Genomic DNA, 14204 nt, shown 5'->3' with positions numbered 1-14204 from the left:
AGAAAAGGGGGTGGGTTTAACACTCCTCTAAAAAAATAATCACATTAGTCGATACTTAATTAATAATCCAATCATTTACAACCAAATCATTTGAATTGTAAATTTAATTTACAAAATTTAGTCTTTCTAACATTATCCTTACCGAATATATCTAAGTAGAAAATCCAAACTCCATTATAAGTTAATATCCAACCTTGATGGGATGCCCATTAATTCCCTTTCTGTACTGCTGTTGGATGAAGGTTCATCTCGTTTTGTTGGTATTCAAACAGTATTGAAATCAATTATGCAAAGAGATTTTCATAAAATATCCTTTCGAGGCGACCAAGAACGTGGGTGGAATCAACGTGCAAAAGAACGTGTGTGGAGCTCGTATCGACGTGTAAGAACGTGAATGTAAAGGTTTATAATTTTGTAAAATGAGGTTAGTTGAGTATTACTGTGCTTATATTTTTGGCATAATCTTTTATAATATTAACATAAAAATTATATTTAAATTGTGGAATTGAAGATTATCAAAAGAGAGTATCCTTAGCATTGATCTCCATAGCATTCTTTTTTTTTTCTTTTTCTTTTTTTATGAAAAGTTATAAGGACTAAATTGAACTTGGAGTAATTTAATACTACGGTTTAGTGGTCTTCATTTGTAAGTGAGAGGTTTTAGATTCAATTCTCGTCAAAGATAAATTTGAACCACATTATTGTTAGCCTATTGTGAAACTTAGGCCACTCATTCAGTTCATTAATGCAGATAATAAAATTTGTTAAAAACTTGCATTCATGAGCCCACATATATTCCAAAGTCCTTTAATTGGCTCGAGACAATTTTGGTTGGTACATGACGATGATGATCACAAATAACAAAGGGTAACGTCAGAATGACTAAATTTGAAGATAAAATTTACAAATTAAATGATGTGTCACTAATAAAAATGATCACGTTTATCAACGTTTAAGTAATAAACCAATCATCAATTTACATATTCTTTAATTTATAAAGTTTTATTTACAAATTTAGTCTCTCTATCAGTACCTAATAACAAAAGGATGAGATTGGAAATTTACATGCAAGTAAACATTTTAGTTAAAAGTAGACAACTTTTAGGCATTGACTTTAATTTATCAAGTGTTGTCTCCGAGCTAGCAAACCATCTCCATCAGACGACTATGACTTTATCTCCCAACAAATTATTATCAATTTTGTTTCCATCAGTTTGCGTGAAGAAAACGGAGGAGGATTGTCTGCCCTCCAAGTTCCCGTGCCCTCCCATGCCCTTCTGATTGTGTGGTCACGGTTAAACCACGTTAATATTTTATATTATTATTTATTTTTGTTTTATTATCTTTATAAAAAAAGAATATAAAATATTAACGTGGCTTAACCGTGACCACACAAAACAGGAGGGCATGGAAGGGCACCGAAACTTGGAGGGCAGACAATCCTCCTCCGAAGAAAACTAACTATATATATATAAAAACACATCAACCACAACAAATTTCCGGAAAAGGATCCGGTGAGGATTCATTTCCTCAGATCCTAGGATTCTTCTGTGATCGTAACTGTTCATCATACATCGTACGGTCAGAAATTATTTTAAAATTTAAAATTTAAAATTAAATATAAATAGTACCTAACGAAAACTGATCGTAAAATGTACAATAAACGATCACGATTACGCAATCTCCTAAAATCCCCAAAAAAAAGATTCAGCGATTATCATTTTCCCAAATTTCCCACACCCAGAAGAGAAAAATAAAAATCCACAAGCCTAAATCCTAGACCAGCCATGGCTTCTGAAACTTACCAATCCAAAAATGTATGCGTGATTGGAGCTGGACCCTCAGGGCTTGTAGCTGCAAGGGAGCTGAGGAACGAAGGTCACAGGGTGGTGGTGCTGGAACAAAACCATGATGTGGGAGGGCAGTGGCTGTACGACCCAAATGTGGAGGGAGAGGATCCCTTAGGAAGGGCACCTACCCTGAAAGTGCATAGCAGTCTTTACACGTCTTTGAGGCTCATGTTTCCAAGAGAGATCGCGGGGTTCACTGACTTTCCATTTGCAGTCAAGAAAGGTAGGGACATGAGGAGGTTTCCTGGCCATACGGAGCTTCTTTTGTACCTCAAGGATTTTTGTGATTGGTTTGGGTTGAGGGAGTTGATAAGGCTCAATACGAGGGTTTCATATGTGGGGATGTTGGATGGAGATCATGCAGTTGGTTGCCAAGATTTGAAATGGGTTGTGAGGAGTGTGGAGAAGAAGACCGAGATTTTCGTGGAGGAGGTGTTTGATGCGGTGGTTGTGGCCTCCGGCCATTACTATAAGCCAAGGTTGCCGTCCATTAAAGGTATTTACTACTTTATTAATTTCCTTACTTTCATGCTAGCTCATGTCTAACAAGGATTCCGTCATGACATTATTTTTGACCAATCATACACTAACATATATTTCAATTTTGTCACATAACAGTTTTAAAAAATAAAATGAATACTAATCTGTTAGAACCTAGCTCCACATCTTCTACAATTGCACAGAGAAATACTAACAGAACAACAATATCATTTCATTAACTCCCTTCCTTCTCTTACAATGTACTATTTATACTCATGCTCAACTCTAACTGTCACCACAAGATGATGCCACCTGGCATCCTAACAATACCCCCCCCTTAAAACCAATCTTACAAGTAAGATTTACAATTTCGAAGTAAGTACAATTGAAAACCAGCAATAAAACTAAAACAACAACATCACAGAATGTATTAAAGGTTCACAATTTCTGGAACTTAAGCTTCAGTTCATGGTATAGCTCCCCAATAGCATCATTCCTGAAATGGTTCTGCCATTGGACTCACTTCACTAGCAATCAGCATTGCTTCTCTAGCGTAGCAGAGTAGCTCACTGCCTTGACTCCACATTACACCCTCCAAAAAAGATGAGCAATGGTATTGACCAAATCATTTGATCAACATAAGCGTATTGCTTGTTATGGATATGACTGCAAACCAAAAGATCCATGAACATTACTTTCAAATGTTAGTTTCTTCTGCCTATAAAACATATGAACCGGATAATCCTCCCTAACATATGGGGACTATTTCTTCCCTGATTCGATAGCAAGATGCTTCAAAAAAACCAATTTAAGTTTTCCAGGTCCTTCTATGATTGCATCAGTTGCTCGGTACTGAGCACCAAAAACATGTCTCCCAATACATGTTGGCATTGTCCAATCTGGAACAAGAAGGATAACATTTCTGCAGATAAAAGGTTCTCCAAAAACAGTACCATTTAAATTGTTCCGTATGGTCCCATTTGGACTCCTCCACATCTGTTTCAAGTTGAACTCCTTAACACGAGTTTCATCTGGAGTTATAGTTGCACACTTTATTGCGACATTGTACCAGAATTTTGAGCCACCACCCTTATCCCGAATGCCCTTGCAGTAGTCACGATTGAGAACAACACAGCAAGCAACACAGCAACCATTTCCAAATCCGGAGAGAGTGAACTTTCTTTCATGTTTTCTATTCGTGTCCATACGAGCTTCTAAATGATGCAATCTCAAATTACCAGCATACTCCCCATCAATGAGCATGGAATAATCAAAACTCACCTCACATTTGATCACCTTGGAACAATCAGAACCCATAACACAATCTTGATTCTTGGACTTCGAAGGGAAGAGCCTCTGACTAATTGTTCCACCCTTGTCACGAATTCCCTTGCAGTAGTAGCCCATGGAACGATTGATATCAACACAAAAACCTAAGTCCTTGCAGCTTGCCAGTAAATCTATTGACTCAAAACTGGAGAGAAAATTAGTACCACCTTTATCACGAATGCTCATAAGGTACCCAAGCTTATTATCAAGAATGTAACCTGAATACGACATTTTGTCGAACAGGTAGAGTGCACGCGAACCAGGCAATTTAGCTTTCTTGAACTCAACATTAGAAACATGAATTCCTAAAATGAAAACTTGGGATTTGCCATTCTTACCATCAGATTCAAGAACAGTCGCTGATTTCGAATGAAAGAGCCTTTGAATATTTGTTCCGCCTTTGTCACGAGTGAATTCATGGAAGCCAAGCGTCAAAGAAGCAATGTCGAACGTTTGATCACAGAGCAAGGAGTCGTCACCTAACTTGCCCAACAATTTCGAAGCAACAAGTTCGAGAACAGACAGAGAAGAAGGCAATTCATCTTTCTTCTCTAACAAATCTGAAATAGGAAACCCAGAAACCAAATCCCTTGCCGTGTCCTTCTTGCAAGCAAAATAAGGAAATGGAGGACTTTTCACAGAATTGGCAACTTGCTTGTCGAGTAAATCGAAAACCTGTTCATTCTTCCTAGCCAACTCACTTCGAAAGAACCCAAAACTTTCTTGAAATTTGGAACGGGAATGAAATATTGCAGAACCATCTGCGTGGTATTTGGCATAGTCGCGAACCCTCTTGAATTTCTTCAATGTTGGACGTAAACAAGGAGGACTTTTTGGCTTGTATTTTGGACGGTACTGAGACAAGAATTCATCTACTTTCTCACGGGCTTGAATCTTTTCGTTGTGGAAGGATTGAAGCTTGAGAACAATTTCATCCGATTTCACAACAGAGATATGAGACGCCATTTTGAAGAATGGTTGCCTCGAATTCGATATTGAATCGTGACCCTTAGCCATGAGGGACCGCAATTGAAGAAGAATCAAGTCGTGAGACTTCTTGAATTCGTCGAACTGGGCTGCCAGATTGGAAACCCTCGATTCCATGGTTTTTGCAAAATGTTTGCGGCGTTATACAACGGAGAAGGATTGAGAGGATCAACGCTGGCTGATACCAATGTTAGAACCTAGCTCCACATCTTCTACAATTGCACAGAGAAATACTAACAGAACAACAATATCATTTCATTAACTCCCTTCCTTCTCTTACAAAGTACTATTTATACTCATGCTCAACTCTAACTGTCACCACAAGATGATGCCACCTGGCATCCTAACATAATCACGTTTTTAATCATAATTATATGTGGTTCCGGAGCCATTTCGTGATGAGGCAAGGCAATATATAGTTAATTGCTAAATTGTTAGGTTAGATATATAGTGTTGGCTCATTTCCTCATGATAGCTTATGAGCGTTTGGAGAATCATAGGTGTCTAGCATAAGTTTATATAGATCAACGAAAGTTTCTAGCACAAAAGAGATGAAATGATCCTTTTGCTCATTTGCAGGTTGTGGTGGTGGTTGGAAATTCAGTAAGTGGACAAGATATATCAATGGAACTAGTGGATGTGGCCAAGGCAATCTATCTCAGTGCCAAATCTCTTGACATATCTGAGGGCTTGTCCAAAGTAATTTCCAAACACGAAAACTTGCACCTTCGTCCCCAGGTACAATAAATTAGCTTTTATAATCAAACATCACGTTTGGTGTCTAAGATTAGATTATAAACAATATATAAAGCTCTGTTTTAGTACAGATTTCTTTTATGTGACATTTAAATGCAACCAAATGCAGATAGAGTCACTCCAAGAAGATGGGAATGTATTATTTGTGGACGGTTCTTGGGTCATTGCAGACACTATCATATACTGTACTGGGTAAATTTTCAATTCAATATCATCAGTAGAACGGAAATTTCATTATGACAAAGTGATAAGTTATAAGTCAATCACACACTATTATGTAACATGATTGACTTCAAATACCGGCACATGACATCCCTTCTTTCTATCAAACGATGGACTTGCTTTGGAAAGTGATTGGTTAACCATAGTCTTTTGATTTTGACTGAAAATTTTGTGTGGGTCCCCACATTCAAATTATGGATCCACACCCAGTTGCATTCCCTTTGAAATAGTGTATATTAATTGTTCCAAGTGGAATGTGTGCAGGTATTCATACACATTCCCCTTTCTTGACACCAAAGGAATAGTTACTATAGATGATAACAGAGTGGGCCCTCTGTATGTGCACACCTTCCCTCCATCACTTGCACCCTCTTTATCCTTTATGGGCATTGCAACAAAGGTAACTAAAACATTTCTAATTTTACAATGTATAGTATGCTTTGGGGTATAGGGAGGGTGAGCCAAGGTGCAACAAAAAATGTTGTTTTTTTTTTTTTTTTGTGATTGAAAGGTTATGGTTTATGTCGTGAAAACAGTTTTTTTACAAAATAAGAATAAGGTTGTGAACGATAAACGTTCTTCCTACAACCATCACAAAGTAGGGAGCCTGTTGGGGTTTTGGGTTGCTCAGTTTTAGTATGCTTTGAGGTATAGATTCTTGGTTAAAGATAATACAATTATTAAAATTTAACAACAAAAAATTCAAAACATAGAGCACTTTGGAGCATAATTAGAGTTATTCATTCTAATTTAAGAATTCGGATCGTCTCCGGATATCTATCCGGATTATCGGTTTCTAGGCTCCTCCTGATCCTCTTCTTTCTCTCCTCTCTGAGTCTCCGTGACTGACGCAGCTTCCGTCTTGACAGAGCCGTGCTCGTCCTAGTCTCTTCTCTCTGCGCCGGCGAATCGGAATTGGATCCTCGCCGGATCTAATTGCTGGGGATCCTAGGGATCAACCCACGTGGGTCGTTGATAAAAAATCGTGCGGTCACAATTAAATGTTTTAAAAGTAAAACAGTCTCGTTTTGCGTAAAAAATATAAAAAAGAAAAAAATTGTGACCGCACGATTTTTGATCAACGGCCCACGTGGGTTGATCCCTAGGATCCCCATGAATTAGATCCGGCAAGGATCCAATTCCCGGCGAATCCATCACTTATGGTGCTTTTCATGGCTTCCATGGCCGACTAGTAAACCCGTCTCTGCAATCTGATTTGGTTTCAGTGTTTCAGAATGGATTGATCCCAAAGAACTGTGGAACGGGAGGAGAGGAGAAGGAGAAAGACGAGTGGAACTGTGGAACGGTAGAGAGAGTTCTCTGGTGCAAATTTGAAAAAAATAAATAAACTTGATGCTGGCCGCACGATGTACTACGAATGGCGAGGATCCGGATAGATATGATCCGGAAACGATCCTAATCCGTAATTAATTTAATAGATCTCTCTGAAAAATGATATTTATCCATCGATAAATCTGATCTAGATCATAGGGTTCCCTTTCTTTGAGTCACAAGCAAAATGGATAGCTCAACTACTCTCTGGCAAAACAACATTGCCATCAAGGGATGACATGATGCATTCCATCAAGGAGTTCTACCACTCAAGGGAGATTGCTGGCATTCCAAAGCATAACACCCACGAGATCGGCGACTTCGTGGTAAACTTTCGTGCAACACAATTACATGCATCATGTTTATACCATATTTAGGGCCTCGTATTTAGATCTCGTACAAATACTCAGGGGACTTAAATGTAATTATGGGATAAAGGAAGGGGCAAATATGTAATAAGTGAGGAGTCCTTATTCTATAAAAGGACCCCTCACCCTCACAATTGAGGAGGCCTCACTCTCACTCTCAGAGGCCATTTCTGGAGCCTTCTCACCCCTTTCAACGCTCTCACTTCTAGAGCTCTCTCTCCCCCTCACTTCTCAGAGAAATATAATACAATCAGTGTGGACGTAGCCCAAACATTGGGGTGAACCACGATAACTCTTGTGTCATTTATATTTTATGCAGATTCACGGTCGGATTTACGTTGTTCCAAGACATCCAGTTTTGTGCATCAACATTTGGCGCCGTCTGTGGGAAACTACACGAAAAGCTGTGTCGGTTCTCTTTCATTTTTTCACCTCGGCCGTGGATCTGCAAAATTTGACAAAACCCAGAAAGAAAAAAAACCACAACAAAGTCTCCCCGAAATCCAAAACACCTACGGATCTCCATTCCCATTTACCAAACAAATCAAAACACTCAAATCTCATTTCAACATTTGGTGTATAGTTGTATTCAAACGCAAACAAAATCTCCCCAAAGAGCCTCCCTCTACCGTAGAAGCAGATCTCCAAATTTACCATTTATAACCAAAAAAAAAAAAAAAAAAACTATACCACTTTAAATCTGCTCCAGAGTGAAATTACTCAGATGCCACCCAACCTGCCCAAATCCTCAGTATTGAACCATCGTGTCCACATCGCCACCTCGGCGACGTCGAACACGGCGTCGTCACAGTACCAAAACCAAAAAGGAGGAGGATCTGCTTTCTCTTGTGAATGATGGAGCGGCGCCCGTGCCCACCGTGTGGTCGGTGGACCATATGGTCGATGGTGCAGCGCTTCGACAACCCGCAGGCGTACAAACATTTTGTCAAGAGTTGCCACGTCATCGAGGGCAGCGGTGATGTGGGGACGCTGCAGGAGGTGCAGGTGAAATACACGGAGTAGTCACCGAGTCAACCAAGATCCTCTCGGGTCGGATCGACGACCTCCAGTCATTTCGGGTCTGATCGACGACAGCGGCTTGGGCTGCACCAGTTCACCCACAAGTTCTCTGACCTGAAGGTCATGCGCAACGCACGTGACCTCTTCCTCTCTATCCCGAGACCCGACCTTTTCCTCTTCAACATCGTCATCCGAGGCTCCACCGCCAATGCCGCACCTTCCTCTGCGATTTCTCTCTACACTCATTTGCGGAAGAATACTAATGTTGATGGGTTTTGAGAGAGACATATCGCTTTGCTGATGGGTTTTGAGAGAGACAGGTCGCTTGGCTGCACGCCCATGCGATCCTGCTGCAGGCCCATATTCTTGTGAGAACAAGAATCTTATCTTTACCCTTATTCATCTCTCTCCGCCCAGCCGCTCCATCATCTTCCTAGATATCCAGAGACAGAGAGAGAAAGAGATGGAGTCTGACGTCCCACTCATCGAAATTACGGAAGAAGACGACTCGCTGCTCCAATTGACCCACGGTGACGCCGTTTTCAAGCAACATCGACAACAAAAAATAACCCATTAACGAGATCGATCGATTTACACAAAGAATGAGTCCAACCGCTGCTTCTGCTGCAGCGGCCATGAATGCATCAATTGATACTAGCAGTGGCGCTAGCGCTGTGGCTAATGCTAACGCAAGCCTTCATCCCAGTGCTGAATCCAGCAAGGGCGTCAATGGCCTGGACAAGCTCGTCCTCCATGATCCACGAGGCAGTTCCAGGAAGGTTAAAGTTTAATCTTGGGGTTCTAGCTGCGCCGCTCGCCCCGGTTAATCAAACGACGCGAAGACAGAGCTCGACGAGTCAACAATGTCTGTGACTCGCGCCTTCTGGGATCTTCCGAGTCGGTCCAGGGAATCGGCTTATGTTCCCAGTGCATCAAACTCTTTCTCCTCTCTCTCTCTCTGTGCAAACGCTGATGGCTGAGAAACCCAGATCGCGAATCCGTGACTTTCTATTTTGTATAGATTATTTCGCCCTGCAGCTTTACAGGCACGAGCTTGCTGAAGATCAGCGAGATGCTCTGTGCGGCGTGCATGCCAGTAATTGGCCTGATCAAAGAAAGGCCTTTGTGTTATTATTAAAAATTGCAATGGTCCTGAACTTATCTGCAGAATGATGTGACGCCTGCTTTGGGCCTGCCTCCTGTTTGCAAGGCCCCTGCCAATATCTCCAGATGTCTTGAATCTCTGCATTTGGATCCTAAATCACCGGAAGCTCAAGTTTTCTATCAACTAAAAGGTGCAGTTGAATCACATGACAACAGTGTCTAATCTGGGCAAAGTGTTGGGTAATACCACTGCACATGATTTGCAGGTGCAAGTGCAGGTGCAGGACATCAGGAAAAAGAGGGAGTGCAGCAACATTAGTGAGGAACAGAAGAAGTGGAAGCTCCACTCCACCTTCCATCATACCCAACAGCAAAAGAAGAGACAGAAGGAATAACAAGAAAGTGGAACGGGTTTGGTGGGAAATATCCCACACCCCATTGTCGGCCAAGGAAAAAAAAGTGTTAGTGGAATGGTAAACAATTCCACAAAGAAGTGGAAGACTATTCTGAACCTAAAAAGAAATGGAGGGCACGACAAAAGAAGAAGAAAATGGAGGAAAGGAATAAAGAAAGAAAAAGGTGTTAGTGGAATTGTAAACAAATCCACAAAGAAGTGGAAGACACGGCAAAAGAAAAAGAAAATGGATGTCTGGAGAAAAACAGAAACAAAAGCAAAAGGAAAAGAGAAAAGCAAAAGATCTTCCTATTATTATGATTCCTTATGTCTGCCAGATAAAGAAACAGAGAGGGTGCAACAGAAAAACACTGCAAAAGCATGGAATAAATACCCCATCAGAATGATGTAATTTATTTTCCTTTTATTTTGGAAACATTTGTATAAACTCCATCAGAGGGTAATATGTATAAACCCCATCAGAGGGTAAAAAAAAAAAAAAAAAAAAAAAAAAAAAAAAAAAAAAAAGGGCAAAGCCCAAAGTAAATGGGCTGGAATGTTGTGTAGAGGGCGAAAACCCATAAGCCCAAAATAGCTCCAACCAGGCGATCAAAAGTACGCCAAGTACTCCAAATTATACATGAGCATTACTCATGTCATTCATACATAGACATTCATGAGCATCACTCATGATAATCATACATAAACATTCATGACCATCATTCATGTCAACATTCATGAGCATTACTCATGTTAACATTCATGAGCATCACTCATGACAACATCCATGAGCATCACTCATGTCAATCAACATAAACATGCATGAGCATCACTCATGTCAAATCAGCTTCAAAGACTTCATTTACAAAGCTCTAGCTTCAAAAGCTTCATTCACAAGAGCTCTAGCTTCAAAGACTTCATTTACAGAGCTCTAGCTTCAAAAGCTTCATCTACAAGAGCTCTAGCTTCAAAGACTTCATTTACAGAGCTCTAGCTTCAAAAGCTTCCTCTACAAGAGCTCTAGCTTCAAAGACTTCATTTACAGAGCTCTAGCATCAAAAGCTTCATTTACAAAAGCTCTAGCTTCAAAAACTTCATTTACAAGAGCTCTAGCTTCAAAAGACTTCATTTACAGAGCTCTAGCTTCAAAGCTTCACTTGCAAAGCTTCACCTACAAAGCTTCACCTACAAAGCTTCAGTGCAGGGTATACAAATACCGCCTCCGAACAACCGCCACTTCGGCCCATACATGGATTCAATTTGAAGTCTCCAGCCAACAGACTCTATTGACCGAAGACTTGGGGGACTACATTATGTACCATATATTGGGCCTCAACTGGGCCTCATGAAAAATACTTGGGGGACTCTAGCCCATTATCTATGTATTAAGGAGCGAACCCTTATTCTATAAAAGGGACTCCCTCACTTTCATTGAAAGATCACCCATGATTTATGTATTGAGGAGCGAGCCCTTATTCTATAAAAGGGACTCCCTCACCACCATTAGAGAGCATCGCCGCCTACTGAGCAACTGTCTCACTGCGAGCATCAACTCTAGCCCATCACTTATGTATTGAGGAGAGAGCCCTTATTCTATAAAAGGGACTCCCTCACCTTCAAACGCCACAAGCCAAGCCAACCAAGGCAACATAAGCTACAAGCAAAGCAGCCTCACAACATGTGCTACTTCTAGTTGAGCATCATTTCAGATTGGGCACCGCCTCATATCGAGCATCAGTTACTTCGGCCCACACATGGACTGAATTTCAAGTCTCCAGCCAAAAGACTCTCTTGACTGAAGACTTGGGGGACTACTGTTTATACCATATTTAGGGCCTCGTATTTAGATCTCGTACAAATACTCGGGGGACTTAAATGTAATTATGGGATAAAGGAAGGGGCAAATATGTAATAAGTGAGGAGTCCTTATTCTATAAAAGGACCCCTCACCCTCACAATTGAGGAGGCCTCACTCTCACTCTCAGAGGCCATTTCTGGAGCCTTCTCACCCCTTTCAACGCTCTCACTTCTAGAGCTCTCTCTCCCCCTCACTTCTCAGAGAAATATAATACAATCAGTGTGGACGTAGCCCAAACATTGGGGTGAACCACGATAACTCTTGTGTCATTTATATTTTATGCAGATTCACGGTCGGATTTACGTTGTTCCAAGACATCCAGTTTTGTGCATCAACACATCACATTTACTAATCAAGTGACTCGTAAAGCCATTGTAGCTTATATTCTAAGGTCTTTACGTTTTTTGTTTCGCTTGTTGTTGCAGTATTGTGATAGATATGGGGATCACATAGGGTTCCCACGTTTGGAAGAATGGAGGAAAAAGATTTGCCTTTCGACAATAAGAAATGCTGAGACCGACTTAGAAACATATAAGGATTCGTGGGACGATCATGAGCTGCTTCAAGAGGCTCTTCAAAGTCCACATTTCACTCAACTTGGGCCTCAAGATTTAGATTTTCCTCTGTAATAACTCTACAAATATTATAAAGATGATGCAAATATGTGGTAAGTGTAACATTACTCAAAATAAAACTCCTAAGTAACTCCCGTGATTATTTTTATTTTGTGACTTTTGTACACATTCCATATACCATTTTCCATACCATAAGTTCTAAAAACACTGTTTGATAAATTGATAATGATTTTATTTTCCTAATCCTTTCTCAGTAGTTAAATAAAACAGAACATAATAGTGAAATTTGCAGTTAACAACATAGCTAGAGCTAAGTGAATAATAAACGAAATTAAGATAGCAATGCAACAAAAATGTGACTCAAATCTGAAAGGGATACCAAAAAAAGAAAAAAAAAGCCAGCAATAGAAGGCCAATAGAGGTTCGAGATTGAGACAACAATGTGGGAGTTTAACGACGTTTTTCATGACTTATATGAAACAGATGTCAATAAGCAGGAACATTTTATTCTTATTGCTGTTGTGTCACCTGTTACAACTACTAATAGTAATTGTGAGAACTGTTTCCTTAACAAATTAAGAATGATTATATCAAGAGCATACTTCAATTCCATTAAGAAAATCTGAGGTCTAACCCTATGTTTCACAGAGGAGAAAATCCAAAAAATAAAAGCTTTCCCCTCGATTCTTTTTTCCATTCATTTCTCACAAACCAGAAAAAAAATTTAAAATCCAAGCATGGAAGCTTTACAAAGACAAATTTAAAAAATGTTAGTAGCTAATTAGGCTTCGAATATGCCTCAAAATGTCAAGCAACTCACTTCCTTCTCTAACGATCCAAAATTTTGAAAATTTAAACAAAAGATTTTAAAAAGAAAATGAAAGATAAAGACCATATCATTCAATACACGTTAAAAAGTTGGATTTGACTTTAAATTGGACTCAATCTATCTACCATCCATTAGAAAGCAGTAGAACTCCCATATGAGTATTTCTGCATTTGTCTCCAAATTTACTTTTAAATTTATAACCCCCCACGTTTTAGCGATATATTGGTGTAAAATCAGTTGTCAATATCAAGTCCTTCTCCGATAAGTCCATTGGAAAAAAAGCACAGTCCGCACTAATTCGATTGGGTTCCGATGATCAAACCGGTAGCGCAAGTCCGACTCATCTCAGCTCTCAAAGTATGCGGAAACCACCGTAATGTCGGCCACCACAATGCTTCACCAGCCGGAAGAATGGCTCCTCCTAATCCTCCTCCAACTCCTCTGGCGCCTACAATTCAAAATCCTTTTGCTTTTGCTCTTCCTCCGCTTTCAGAGCTCAGCCGCCCCTCCCCCACCTTTCTCACCTTCTTCGGGAACCCCTGCCTCGATATCTTCTTCCGCGTCGTCGAACCCGACACAGCGCTCCAGCAGGAGGCCAACCGCAACTACCTCAACCAACTGCTCCCGATGGCATGGTCCCACAATCCACTAACCACGCTCAAGCGCGTATGCAACCTTATAGACAGGGTACACCGGCACCTGAAAATGCGACAGAGAATCCTTCTACGTGGCGATGTCTTGGCTCCACGAGAACCATCCCAAAACCCTAGCCTCCAACCTTGCCGCCATTGCCGCTCGTCTTTTGAAGCAGTGCTCGGCATTCTGCGGACTGCCTCTAGTCCGACATTCAAAATTTCAAGCAGCTCAAATCAAAATTGGTTAGAAAATCTCAGTCGAAACGGGATGATGTTAACGTTGATGAGTACTGCGTGGAGTGAACTCGGGCGGGGAGTTGGTGTCCCGCCGTGGACTACTTGCATGATTGCACCACTATGCTTTCCGAAAGCATTGCAAAGAAGATTTTCCCGCGGATTTCATTTCAGGGTTTTGAGGAGGAGAGGCAGAACATGCGGACAGAGCCCGAGAGCTGCTGATGAAGG

At 40.6% G+C, this 14204-nt stretch overlaps 1 protein-coding gene and 1 pseudogene across 1 annotated transcript; one reads left to right on the top strand and one right to left on the bottom strand.

Annotated features, from left to right (window-relative positions):
- Positions 1-1692: 1692 nt before the first annotated feature.
- On the top strand, positions 1693-12518 carry LOC126598716 (flavin-containing monooxygenase FMO GS-OX-like 9; annotated as a pseudogene).
- Positions 2539-4977, bottom strand: LOC126598705 (uncharacterized). The gene has a single exon (XM_050265068.1). The coding sequence runs from the start codon at positions 4761-4763 to the stop codon at positions 3093-3095; it is 1671 nt and encodes a 556-aa protein (XP_050121025.1). The 5' UTR covers positions 4764-4977; the 3' UTR covers positions 2539-3092.
- Positions 12519-14204: the final 1686 nt, after the last annotated feature.

Source organism: Malus sylvestris, chromosome 14 (assembly GCF_916048215.2).
Source record: "Malus sylvestris chromosome 14, drMalSylv7.2, whole genome shotgun sequence".
Lineage (NCBI taxonomy): Eukaryota > Viridiplantae > Streptophyta > Magnoliopsida > Rosales > Rosaceae > Malus > Malus sylvestris.
The sequence above is the reverse complement of the archived record's forward strand: the minus strand, read 5'-3'. Positions and strand labels throughout refer to the sequence as shown.